The 13,354-nt window shown below is 54.0% G+C and overlaps 1 protein-coding gene across 1 annotated transcript; it reads left to right on the forward strand.

The window, feature by feature from the left end:
- The first annotated feature begins 3,398 nt into the window (after nt 1–3,398).
- CD5 (CD5 molecule) lies at nt 3,399–12,764 on the forward strand. The gene is made up of 11 exons (XM_061203785.1): nt 3,399–3,441; nt 3,499–3,546; nt 5,296–5,607; nt 6,085–6,147; nt 6,395–6,727; nt 8,735–9,028; nt 9,700–9,825; nt 10,541–10,594; nt 11,532–11,651; nt 12,187–12,278; nt 12,720–12,764. The coding sequence occupies exons 1-10, from the start codon at nt 3,399–3,401 to the stop codon at nt 12,273–12,275; spliced, it is 1,482 nt and encodes a 493-aa protein (XP_061059768.1). The 3' UTR covers nt 12,276–12,278; nt 12,720–12,764.
- The last annotated feature ends 590 nt before the right edge of the window (nt 12,765–13,354 follow it).

The following is a 13,354-nucleotide window of genomic DNA, read 5'->3' on the forward strand; positions in this document are numbered from 1 at the left end:
TCATGGAAAGTCTTCCCACAGTATGTTTCACTGACTGAAGGGAATCACAAGTTCACTCTCTTTCATCAGGTTTGCACGCCGGGAACATGCAGGAATTGGTGAAACACAGAGCAGGCCGTGGCAGCCTTCCCTCTGAAGGGAAGGGAGGCAGCTCGGCCCAGCGGTCAAAAGCACAGACTGTGTGCCAGATGGCCTGGCTTGGAGTCCTGGGCCAACTCTTCATCGGTTGCTTAGCAAGTTAGTTAATCTCTCTGTTCCCTCATCTATAAAATGGAGATCAAAATAATAGTGCCAACTTCACAGAGCTGTGGTGAGGTTTGAGAGAGTTAATATATAAAAATGCCTAGGAGAAAGTACAAGGATAAAAGTGTTGATGATGGTAATGGTGGTGGTGGTGGTGGTGGTGGTGATGATGGTGATGGTGACTGGGCTGATGATGGTGATGGTGACAGTGATGGCGATGGTGACAGTGATGGTGACAGTACCGGTGTTGGTGATGGTGTTGATGATGGTGACGGTGACAGTGATGGTGATGGTGGTGGTGGTGGTGATGGTGGTGATGGTGACAGTGACTCTGTTGATGATGGTGATGGTGACTGTGCTGATGATGGTGATGGTGACAGTGATGGCGATGGTGACAGCAATGGTGACAGTACCGGTGTTGGTGATGGTGTTGATGATGGTGACGGTGACTGTGTTGATGGTGATGATGATGTGACAGTGATGGTGATGGTGATGATGGTGGCAGTGGTGATGGTGACAGTGACTGTGTTGATGGTTGTGATGGTGATGGTGGTGATGGCGATGGTGGTGGTGACAGTGACGGTGATGGAGGGACAAGACAAGAAATGCTGCTCACCTGAGGCCAGTCAGGCTCCCAGAGGGAGGCAAAGCCCTGGAATACGTAGATGCCTTTTCTCCACAGAGCATTTTCTTTTTTAGAATTTTTCTTGGTTCTCAGGTTGTGCAGTCTTTCCTGAGAATGTTCTCTGGCTGTTCTGTGTGAGATCCGCAGGGATGGTCAGGCCCAGTCCCTGTCCCCAGGGGCTTCAAGGTCTGGGGACTCCAGCACCAGGGTCAGGGTCAAGGTCATGTTCATTTCTGCTCATTTGTTCATTTGTTCATTCCCTGAACTTGACACTTTGGAGGCCCAACTGGATGGCAGAAAGCAGAGAGATGGGTTTGGAAGGCATACTCGTGGTTCAGATCCAGGCCCTGCCAGTTGCTGGCGGTGTTACCCGGGACAGGGCACTTGCCTCTCCCGACAGCTATATTGTGAACATATTCAGCTCAAATTGTGGGGCTGTGTGAAAGATGAACGATATCCGTAAGGACCCCTCACCTAGTGCTGAGTATACAGTAGGTGTTCAATAATTGGTAGCTGCCGTTAACGGACGTTGACTGTGGTGACTTTGGGACTGTGAAGGTCCCAGGTGGAAAAGGGAGGTGGCGAGCCCTGTGATCTGGCTCTCCAAGCATCCAGACAGGGACCCCTGCCCCTGGGAAAACTCCCCAGCAGGCCTGCAGTCCCACCCACCCCTGCCCCGGGCCCAGCCAGCTCCACAACCAGCAACACCAGCTCTGAGCACTGAACTCCGGCCAGGAAGGCACTGGGCTGTCTTTTACATAGATTATTTCATCTCGTCCTCACAACATCGCTATGAAGCTGGTCCCTTTCTTGCTCCCATACTGCAGACCATGAAACTGAGGCTCACAGGGGCTAAGGAAGTGGCAGAGCTGGTACTCAGACCCAGAGAAAGGCATCAGTGCCAGAAAACCTATCCTGCAACATTCAGCACCAAAGAGTGGATCTTTGGGTCCCCTATTCCCATAAGTGCCCTCAGGGTTTAGCCAAAGAAATGAATCCCTAAAGGTGTACAGCCCCATTCATGTTGGGAACTGGGACGGAGGGAGGTAGGAGTGAAAGGTCAGGGGTGAGAGGTGAGGGCAGAACAAAGGGCCCCCTGCCTCCTTTCTCACCAAGCTAGCCGGGCATCTCCACCATGTCCTCCTGAGGCTGCCCTGCCCATTGCAATAGATCAGATGATTGACAGCTGGCCAAACCCCTCCCAACCCAGGCCAGAGCTCTGGCCTCTGCTCTGGACCCGACATGCCCCTCTGTGTGAGAAATACCTTCCCCTTCCAAGGCCCAGGACTCCCGGGGCAACCATGGCGGGCTCTTGCCAAGATGGAAGAAACTTACCATAGGCCACAACTTAATTACAAGGAGTCTTGGTTGGAGGGAGAGGGCAGGCTGGTGAGGCATGACTCCCCTTAAAATTCTACCACCAGCTTCAGAACACTCAGGCAAAAACAGGACTTTTTACACCCAGCAACAATTTCTCAAAAGAAACTTAAACACAGCCATTTACTATATAAAGTACTCACCCTGAACGATGCTGTCCCCAGCTCCCAACTGAGAAGCAAGCCCTGGGGCACATGGAAACCAAACACTTGCTCCACGACTGATAAAGCCGGGCAGTGAACGTGGAGGGTGGGCTCTGAGGTCATACAGGCGTGCCACCTGACCCGTCCCCACCCAGATCAAACCTCTGCCCCAGCCACACATGAACCGGCCACGGACAATGAGCCACTCTGACACCTCTCCACCCCTGCTCCACAGTCAGACAAGGCTGGGAGGAGGGGGGACTGCCCAATGGCCCACATTCCTATTGAAGGGGCCCAGGCAGGAGCCAGGACAGAGGGGATGCCAGTTCCCCCCCGACCCGAGTCCACTGGGCTCCTTCACCAACTGACCGTGTGATCTTGGGCAAGCCCCTCTGCCTCTCTGAGCTCTGATTTCCTCCTCTAGAACTGGGAGCTGTTAAAGAGAAATTGCTATCATTCTTAACCTGCCTTGGGAATTCTAGAAAGTAACAAATGTTCTGGGTTCCCATTCTGGCTCATTTCTCAGCTCTCTAGAACTATGACGTTCAAACTTTTTTTGATTGAAAGCAACACTCAGGATGTTTTTATATTGCCACCCAACACACACAAAGTGAGGCTTATCCTCACAAAACACGATGCATTCTGACATTCTCTATTCTAGTCCATTTCAGTTTTTTAAAAATTGATGGTTGTGTTACTACATGAGTTTTTAAAAATTGATGGTTGCAATGCTGCATATTACTACAGAGAGAGAGCATGAGGAAATTTTGGGGGGTGATGGGACTGTAGTATGCCTTGATGGTTACGGTGATTATGCAGATCTGTGTATGTGTTCATATTCATAGAATTGTGCACTAAAAGAAAATGGAATTTACTGCATGTTCATTTAAAAAGTAAAGTTTTAAAACAAGAAGGAAAATTGATGGTTGCAACCCACTAAACTCGTTTCACGACCCGCCTAAGGGTTGCCATCTGTAGTGTGAAAATCCCTGCCCCTGAAGCCCACGACAATGGCTGGAGGCAAAAAGGCCATTGATCAGGCTGTGAGTAGAGGTGAGGCGAAGCAGGAGAGAGACTTCCCTTCCTGACCCTCTTCTCTCCTTTCTGCAGTCACTTCCTGCCTCAGAGGCCTCAGAGGGCTCAACTTAGAGGACAAAGGTAAGGAAGAGCCACGTGGAGAGGGGGGCGTGGAACGATTCCACCAGGCTGTAGGGGGACCTGCCATCCCTCCGTCGGAGCGAATCCCACCTTACAGAGAGAGAGAGAGAGAGAGAGAGAGAGAGCAGCCCACACCCCCTACACATGCACACATGCATGCACGCACGCTTAAGAGGCCCATTTGCAGATAGATGCCCTAGATGGCTGTAAAGCACCCCACAAATGCTAGGTGTCATGCTAATTATTATTATGGCCCACTCACCAGGCACAGAAAAGATACTGGCCATAAATGCACCTTGCAAAGTCCTTTTCCTGCCCAGTCCTGCCAGATGCTCCCTGGCCAGAGACATTTGCAGCTGGGGCTGCAGAGAGAGGCTGCACCAGATTGTAAAGTGTATGAAATGTCTTGCCTTAGAGGTTGGACTTTAATCCTAGAGGCTAGTGTTTCCCAAACAGGGTTCCACGGAACTCGTTGGACGAAGGGTGGGCAACACTACATCACCCACTGCGGACTCCTGACAGGGGACACTGGCCTAGTAAAGGCTCTGAGAAGTCCTGCAATGAGGAACTCTGTTAAGCATTTTCAGATTCAGCAGTTCCCAGACTCACTTCACCACAGACCTCTCTTTTTCACATTTCCTGAGATAACATCATGCTGAATGTATTTGGTGATAAATGTGGCGAGAGGATCTCATGAAGCTGCCAGGCAACCAGAAGGGGCCACCGAGGGCTTGGTAGGCCCTGAGCCGGGACCTGGAAGCCTGCAATGGCATCCTAGCTCCAAACTCTAGCAAGATCATTCCTGCTGTACAATCCCACTTATGTAACATTTGAGAACAGGCAGAACTCATCTCTAGTGACAGAAAGCAGATCAGTGGTTGCCTGAGGCTGGATTCAGGGAAATCGACTGTGAAGAGGCATGAGGGAACTTCCAGGTAATGGGCATGTTCTCTGTCTAGAGCATGGCGGGGGCTACAGGTGTGTATACATTTGTCAAATCCTATTGAACAAGTGCCCTTAAAATGAGTGCATGTCCCTGTATGTAAGTTGTACCTCGATAAAATTGATTTTAAAAGTTAGAGACAAGGGGGGAAGGGGGAGAGAGAGGGATGGACCGGGAGTTTAGGGTTGGTAGATGCAGACTGTTACATTTAGAATGAATAAAGAACAAGGTCCTGCTGTATAGCACAGGGAACTATATCCAGTCTCCTGGGATAAACCATCATGGAAAAGAATATTTAAAAAAAGAATGTCTGTATGTGTATAACTGAGTCACTTTGCTGTACAGCTGAGATTGGCACAGCATGGTAAGTCAACTAGACTTCAATAAAAAAAATGAACGGAAAAAAACTAAAATAAAAGTTAGAGAGAGAGAAAAAAAAATCAGGGTCCGGGCCCTATCTGGGGTGTATTGAAACAGAATTTCCAGGAAGGGGCGATTCTGCAGAACGCTGGGTGCTGAGAGCCCCTCGCTCACTGCTCCGAGTTCCCTGGGCTCTGAGGTCTCAAGCCCCATCCTCCTGGCCTGGTTTCAAGGGACCACCTGGATCAGGAGCTGCATCAGCCTGAGTTTCTGGAAAGTCCCTGCAAGGTCCCAGAGGACGAAGCTCACGAGAGGAGCAAAGCAGGCAGCCCGTGGGCAGAGGGAGCTTTGATAGGGGTGGGGCCCAGATGGGGAAGGTGCAGGGAGGGGCCCGCATGGAGGGCCCTTCCCAGCCTGACTGCCCCCTCCACCTCTTCGACCCCTAGGGTTCACAGTGAGACTAAGCGGCTCCGGCTCGCGGTGCCAGGGCCATCTGGAGGTCAACTACAAGGACGAGTGGTACACGGTGAACAGCCAGAGCTGGGGCCTGCGCCCGTTCCACCGGGAGGACCCCGGTCAGGCCTGGAAGCTCTGCCAGAAGCTGCGATGCAGGGAGCCCTTGCTCCTCTCCCACTTCCGTCACTTCAAAGGGAAGCGACCCCAGAGCCAGATCACCTGCCGCGGACAACTGGGGTCCTTCTCCAACTGCAGCGACAGCAAGGCAAACCAGGGGGACCCTCTGGCCCTGATCTGCTTAGGTGGGTAACTAGCTGGCCCCGTGGGTTCCCTGGGCCTGGGCACCAGCCCCGAGGAGGCTGCCCACGCCTGTGATCTGGGGCCTGAGCAGGCAGGTGGAAGGGGTCCCCGATTTACAACTACCCTCTCAAAAACATACACTGTTGGGGAACTGGAGGGGGAGTACTGAGGGCGTGCTGGCACCTGTCCGGGGATGGAAAAGGTCGAGGAGCTGGTTCTGCCAACGGTTAACTTCATTGTCTCCTCTTAACCTTTGTTTTCCCAACTGTAAAATGGGCCAGTACTGCCTGCCTCGCAGGAGGCTTAGACACAACGTGTGGGTCAGGTGGGCTTAATGGGGCCCGTGGTACTTACATCATGAGTTCCAGGTCTTTCTCAACATGGCCGGTTGTTGCCCCCAACTCTCCCCACACCCCCTACTCTTCCCTCCTCCCTCCCAGGGTCCCGGCCCCCTCCTTAACCAGAGCATCTTTTTTCAGAGCCACTGAGGACAACACCTCTTCCCACGAGCCCCCCGCCCATGACCACTCCGGAGCCCACAGGTAAAAGGATTCTGAGGGCCCTGGGTGTAGGGTGTCGGATTTAGCAAATAAAAACACAGGATGTTCAGTTACATTTAAATTTCAGATAAGCATGAAAAGTTGTAGCGTATGTTCCATCCAATATTTGGGACCTCACCACCTCCCAGGGCCATCGGCCAGTCATTCACTCGTCTGTGTGTTAGAACCACAGAGCAAGAAAGAGCCTGCTGCTGGTCATCAGCACTCAGGTCCCTCCCCACCTCCCCAGCTCCTCCCAGGCTGCAGCTGGTGGCGCAACCTGGGGGCCTGCGGTGTGCAGGCCTGGTGGAGTTCTACAGCGGCAGCCTGGGTGGCACCGTCGGCATCGAGTCCCAGGACGGGATCCAGGACCTGGGGAACCTCATCTGTGCAGCCGTCCAGTGTGGCTCTTTCCTGAAGCCTCTGCCAGAGACCGAGGCAGCCAGGACACTAGAGCCAGAAGAGAGCGGTCCCTTGCCAATCCGGTGGAAGATCCAGAACAGAAGATGTGCCTCCGTAGAGCAGTGCTTCAGAAAAGTTCAGCCCCAGGAGGGAGGCCAAGCTCTCGGCCTCATCTGTTCTGGTGAGTGGGACCGGGCCAAGACTCACGGGCGCCCCCATGTGGTCAGTCACCACACGTTCCTGAAAGCCCTACATGCAGCACAGGGCACTAGCGCTACGGAGAACACAAGGGACATGGAGGGCTGATCATTGGCCTCTAAGAGGTAGGGTGGCCATGGGGTAGGGAGGCCACACTCACACCCCATGCCCCGGGCATCTCTGCAAAGTAACACAGAACAAGCCCAAATGCTCGGCTGCCACACGGGGAAGTGGCAGGACTTACAGGAGGAGGCACGGTCTGCTGGTGAGTTTGGCAGACTGCAGCTTGTGTCAAGGGCCCAAGCAGGATGGAGCGCTTGGAGGGAACCAGTCTTGCAGGAGGGGAGTTTATAAATCCCAGGGACAGATGATGTTGGAACGATGGTGAGACATAGGAGGTCCTTGAGGCACAGCAGGTAGAGAAAGGCCAGAGCAGGGCCCCAGAGGGCTTCCTGCGGAGGCTCCCGAGTCACAGGCCACCAACCAGAAGAGACTGGCGATGCCGGTGTGATTGAGGGCAGGAGCCCAGAGGCTGGTCTGGGGGATCCCCAAACGAGGATCAATGGGGAAACTGAGGGGAAAGGGACTACAGGTCAAAATAAGGATAATCACAGCATGCCTTGGGACGTAGTGGGCTCCTATCACCAAATGGTCTAGTGAAGTCCAGACTCTAAGAAGTCATACTTCCTGAGTGCTTACATCACGTTGGGGACTAGTCAGGGCATTCCTTCATTTTCACAACAAGCTTAGAAGGTGGGTGCTATTATTATCCCCACTTTACAGATGAGGAAGCTGAGGCTCAGAGAGGTTAAATTTCTTACTCAGTGTCATAGAGCACTAGCTGGGGTTTCCCCTCAAGCAGCATCACTCCAGAGCCTGCTGTGTAAGCCTTGGCTGCTCCAGGTGTGGTCCTGGACCAGCAGCATCGGCTTCATCTGGCTGGTTAGGAATACAGACTCCCAGGCCCCACCCTCCACCTACTAATCAGGATCTGCCTTTTAGCAAAGTCTCAGGGATTCATGTGCACACATCTGGGAAGCATTTGCTCTGGACCACTGGGCTATCCTGCAGGCAGGGATGCCCCCAAACCACTGGACACATGGTGTGAATTAGTAAGATGCTGCCCGCTCCAGGCAGAAGCAGCCCCCAAGGGCTTGGCCTGATGGAAAAACCTGGCTGGCTCTCAGGCCCACCCACCCCTCTGCTAGGAGCCCTCCTGTAGGTTACAACCTGCAAAACCATACCCAGAAGTCTTGCCTTTGAATTTTTTTTTCTAAATAGAAGATTTACTAGAGCTTTGAAGATGGATGTTGCTATAGAAACTGGCCAAAGCTGCTGAGATCACAACTCGCTCTAACCCGAGCACATGTGGGCCTCCAGGCCCAACCCTGATAAGCAGAAATGAATCAGTCTCTGTTGGACCAGGCCCTTTTATGAAAGCTGGTCCCTCCAGGCTTGAGGCCTGGGCAGCAGGATTCCTGGATTCAGTCCCACCTGCGAATCTCCAGGACTCAGAGCAGGAGGTATTTCCCATCCCTGGGCCTCAGTTTCCCCTCTCTGAAAAGCCCTCCCGGCTCTCAAGGAGCAGCAAGAGAATGAGAGGATGTTTCAAAGAGGGAAGCGGACCCAGGTGGAGCCTATTTCCCCACTCCTCTTACTGCCACCTGGGTGGGGGGCGACTCCCTGCTGGTGGCTGCTGACGGGCACTGCCACCCTGCCAGCCTCTTCACTGAACGTGCCCAAGCTGCTGCAGCTGCCCAGAGGCGCCAGGGACAGGGCTTGATGGGGAAAATGCCAGGGAGGATGCCGGAAGAAGGGAAAGGCAGAAAGGAAGGCAGTCCCACGTGGTACCCAGACCCCCGAGAGCCGGGCCCTGCCAGGGCCCCCACTTTGCCAGTGTCACGGGGTCCCAGTGGCCAGGCATGCAGGCTAGGGGCCCAGGGAGCTCCCGCCGAGCCTGCCACCTCACCTCCCATTGCTCTCCCCCCAGATTTCCAGCCCAAGGTGCAGAGCCGCCTGGTGGGGGGCAGCGGCACGTGTGAAGGCTCCGTGGAGGTGCGCCAGGGCAAGCAGTGGGACGCCCTGTGCGATAGCTCCTCAGCCAAGGGCGTGGCGAGGTGGGAGGACGTGTGCCAGGAGCAGCAATGCGGCAACGTCAGCTCCTACCAGCTGCTGGACACCGGCGAGAAGACCTCCGGGGGGTTCTTCTGTCCCCCGGGGAAGCTGTCCCAGTGCCACCAGCTTCTGCAGAAAAAATCCCACTGCAAGAGAGTGTTTGTCACCTGTGAGTTGGGCCCAGCCCATGGTGGGTGGAGGGCAGTTCTGGATTTTCCTTCTAAGACTCAGTCAATGAGCACATTTCTGAAGAACAGGCACCAGGAACTAAAGAGAGAGCCCTAGGAAAGGATGGAGGGATGACAAACGAGGGGAGAGGGGACAAGAGTGCTCAGACAGCAGTGAGCACGAACCATCAATAGGAGACCGGCCGTCATTGTCAGGCAGCTAATGAATGACAGAACTCTCATTCCGTCTTCTGCGCTTCCAGATGGAAAATAGAAAAGTAAGGGAGAGGGGTACATATCTGCTACATTAATGGTAATTGCCTAACACAGAAAAGAGAGAGATGAATGGATGGATGGCTATTTGTATATGATGGCAAGGTGATCACTCACAAGTAACTGGAAAATGGTGGAAACGTAAAGAGTTGGTCACAGGAGGGGCAAATGATAGCCGGATGATCAACTGTTAGATAGTAAATGGTGGATAAATGAACGGGTAGTAGAGAATTTCAGAGATGGGTGGAGAGACAGCAGATAGAAAACTGCCTTCTGCACATGCTGGTGAATTACTGGGGGAAGTCAGCCAGCCAGCCAGCCAGCCAGCCGGGAGCTTCCCTCTGAACAGACAGTTTTGATGCCTCCCAGGCTGGGACTGACCTAGCTCTGCCTCCTGCAGGCCAGAACTCAAGCCCAGCGGGCCTGGGTGCAGGTACAGTGACGAGCATCATTCTGGCCCTCGTTCTCGCGGTAGTGCTGCTGGTCGTGTGTGGCCCCCTCGCCTACAAGAAGCTGGTGAAGAAATGTAGGTGTAGGTGCCCCGAACCTCCTCCCTTTCAAGCCCCTGCGTGGGGAGACTGGACGGGTTGCCCACGAGCCCCACAGGGGAGGGTTCCCGCCTCCAGAAAGCCAGCTGGGAGCACCTCTGCTTCACCACCCAGCCCTGCCCCTCTCCTGCCCACCGGCCTTTCTCCGCACCAAGTAACAAACAGAAAGTCAGGAAAACCACTGATTCGCCCACATCCAGGGCCCAGCTGGGACCCACTCCAGCCCAAAGGGAGGGTATGGGCATTCTTTAGACTGTGGTGGGTCCAGAGGGTCTGACCCCAGAAGACACGTGTCCCAGGCCGGCTCCACCACTTAGCAGCTAATCGAGCCACTTCCTCTCTGAGCTCTGGTTTCCTCATACAACAAATGGGCGACCGCAGACCTTGTGAACGTAGTGGGTATCATCCTGGCCTTGCAGAACTCGAGAGGAAATCATTCGGAGACAAGGGTGTGAGATTAGAGAGGATGCCCACTGCCAGAGGTGGGCAGTGATGGCTGGGTCCCTGGTGCCCTCCCAGGTCTTAATTCTGGTTCTAAACACCCCGAGGTGGTTTCTCCTGGAGAACCGGCCCCTCAGCACGCACCTGTCGCCTCCTCCCTCCTTCCCTGGCTCCCGCCCCCCCTTGCCCCCTCCTGTCTCAACCCCCCTCCCCTTCCCCCACCCCGATGTGCCTTTTCTGTCTGTCACCCAGTCCGCCAGAAGAAGCAGCGCCAGTGGATTGGCCCGACGGGAATGAACCAGAACAGTAAGTAGCCCCGGAGGCAGGATCCTCCCTCGGCCCAGGCCAGTAGCCACGGCACTCAGGAAGGAGGCCGTGGAGCAGGGTCACGGGTCACTGCCGACCATGGACAGAGCCAGTGGCTGCTTGAGGCCTCTGAGCTCCACTGTGCTCGTCTAAGGTGTGACTGTGGCCACAGGTGTTAACAGGTGGTACTCAGAGAGAAGGACTCCATGATCAAAGAGACTTGGAAATCAGTGAGTTAAGCAGAGCTAGACACGGTTCTTTACTTCAGAACTTGTCAGAACCTTCATGGGCATTTTTGCGTGGTTCATCTCCAGAGCTGACATATGTTAAGAAGGGTTGTCCAAGCTAGATTTATCGTGGAATGTCTTTATCATGGAACAACTTTACAAGGCCAGTTTTAAGACACTGTGATGCAGCCGGCCCTGTCCCCACCCCTGGTCTCCATCCTCTCTCCTTCTGGCCACAGCCAGAGCCTCCTTTGTGGGTAGAACCACAGCCCACCTCCTGCCTCTACTCCACCTTCTCCCCCACTTTATGTGTCAAGGGCCAATTCCTTCAAGAAGGCTCTGTGTTGTCAAGTCTTTCTTACAATATAAAGACCCTCAGTTCCAGGAGGGCAGGGACCATATCTGCCCTGTCACTCGTGTTCCAGTTCCCTGCTTGATAAATGTTTGATAACTGACTGACTGTCTGACTGATGGCCTGCCCGCCAGTCAGCTTGCCAGCCAACCCAAAGCTGCTCTAAAAGTCTGAGCCCTGCTAGAATGAGCCTCCCCGGGAAGAAAGGGAAAAAGGGATGCACTGAAGGAGCTCAGGAGGCCCTTGGCCCCCCCCCCCACGTTACACAACGGGAACAGGAAATTCGAGTTGGGCCCCCGTTGGGGAGGAGGAGGACAGAGCATCATGTCTAATGATTCTATCTCCCACAACTGCTCAGTGTCTTTCCATCGCAACCACACGGTGACTGTCCGGTCCCAGGCTGAGAACCCCACGGCCTCCCACCTGGAGAACGAATACAGTCAGCCTCCCAGGAACTCCCAAATCTCAGCTTTTCCAGGTAAGCACCAGCTGGCGCTCCTAGGAATGACGGCAGGGCCGAGCAGAGGGTCACATGATTGCCTGGAGAAAGAAGGGAGGCCGAGCAGGGGGCAGAAGGATCAAACTGCCCCTTTGACAGCCGGTCACAGCAGGGTATGGACGGGATACAGCCTTAACGGGCCACTCGGCTAGAGAGAAGAATGTGCCGGGATGTCATTAACCCCAGCACTGCTGTGACCTAAAGGACCTGTTTCTCAATAAATGAGGCCCCTCGGATCCCTTGGAGGCAGAACAGAGCATCCATCAGTGGCCCGCAGAGCCCTGTATCGAATGCTCCCTGACTGGCACTGACAATTAAGCCGCAGGGAGCCTGGCGTTCAGCATCATTAGAGGACACTAGCTGATTTGATCACAACAGTTTCAGGGCTGTTGAGCCACCAGCTCAGAAAGCCTCTGTGATCTTCCAGCTCCCGCAGGGCTCTTGGCTCTGAGGGGCTCTCTCTGTGTAGCCTGGAGGGATAAACCTGCTCAAATGGCCTCCTTTCTTTCCACAGCTCTGGAAGGGGCCCTGCATCGCGTCTCCACCCAGCCCGATAACTCCTCTGACAGTGACTATGATCTGCACGGGGCCCAGAGGCTGTAAAAGGTGAGCCTGGCCCCCGGCAGAGCCCTGGGGATAAGCGCCAGCCACCTGGCTCCTCACCTCTGCTCACCCTGCCCATCCATGACCTGGGTGGGGGGTGGGGGATGAGCATCTAGACTCTTGTAAAGGAAAAGTGTAAGCATCAGCAACTTAGGTGACGGGAGCCGATTTGGCCACTTGAGCAGAGGGGCCATGGACCTTAAACTCCATCTCAGAAGACTACATAAAAGAGCCCCTAAGGGTAGGGGAAGTTTAAGAGGTACAAACAACTGTGTATAAAAGAAATAAGCTAGGAGGATGTATTGTACAGCACAGGGAATATAGCCAGTATTTTATAATAACTATAAATGGAGTATAATCTATAAACATTTTGAATCACTATGTTGTACACCTGAAACTAACATAATATCGTAAATCAACTATACCTCGATTTTTTTTAAAAAGCACCCCTGAGAGTATCCTGATGGACTTACACCAGCAGGAAGGAGAAGCCGCTCTCCCTGACGTTGGGCTGGGGGCTTTGGGCCTGTCCCCCACCTCCCTGAACCATCTCCAGAGTATGAGGCTTCCTCCGCCGACACACTTCCTTCTCACCACACAGAACCGGGACCCAGGAACAAACATCAAGAGCCAGACCTTTTGTCCTGAGAATGCTCTGCAGTCACTGCTTGGAAAACAACGTCCAGGTCCTTGCCCGGCAGGTCCATGGATGTGACTTTCCAACATATCCTACTGCCCTGCAGAGGCAGGCCAGCTCGGACATCTCCCCGAATCTTCACCAGCCCAGGCGAAGACCCCAACGCAGCTCAGCTGGCCCCCCTCCAGGTGTGGAAGCTGCGAAAGGGCAGAGCCCCGAAGCAAGCATCCCTCCCAAGCAGAGACACACGGGGTCCAGACCCGGGCAGCCCCTTCCCCCGTCTGTGGAAATCAGCTCTCTTCTCCAACTCTGACTCATGAGGACCCACAAGGATGCTCACAGCTTGGGGGTGGTGGGAGGCAAGGGCTGATTTCTCTCGTGCATTTTTAATATGTTCTTTGTAAATAATGATTTTTCTGCTTCCTAAGAACTAGAGTGCCCG

Source organism: Eubalaena glacialis, chromosome 10 (assembly GCF_028564815.1).
Source record: "Eubalaena glacialis isolate mEubGla1 chromosome 10, mEubGla1.1.hap2.+ XY, whole genome shotgun sequence".
In the NCBI taxonomy this organism is placed as follows: domain Eukaryota; kingdom Metazoa; phylum Chordata; class Mammalia; order Artiodactyla; family Balaenidae; genus Eubalaena; species Eubalaena glacialis.

Bases quoted from the DNA above. Each gene is read 5' to 3' on its own strand.
- CD5 (XM_061203785.1), top strand. From the start codon at position 3,399: ATGGCTGGAGGCAAAAAGGCCATTGATCAGGCTGTGAGTAGAG. The intron at 5,608-6,084 runs GTGGGTAACTAG...ATCTTTTTTCAG, and splicing joins TCTGGCCCTGATCTGCTTAG to AGCCACTGAGGACAACACCT. The intron at 6,148-6,394 runs GTAAAAGGATTC...CCACCTCCCCAG, and splicing joins GACCACTCCGGAGCCCACAG to CTCCTCCCAGGCTGCAGCTG.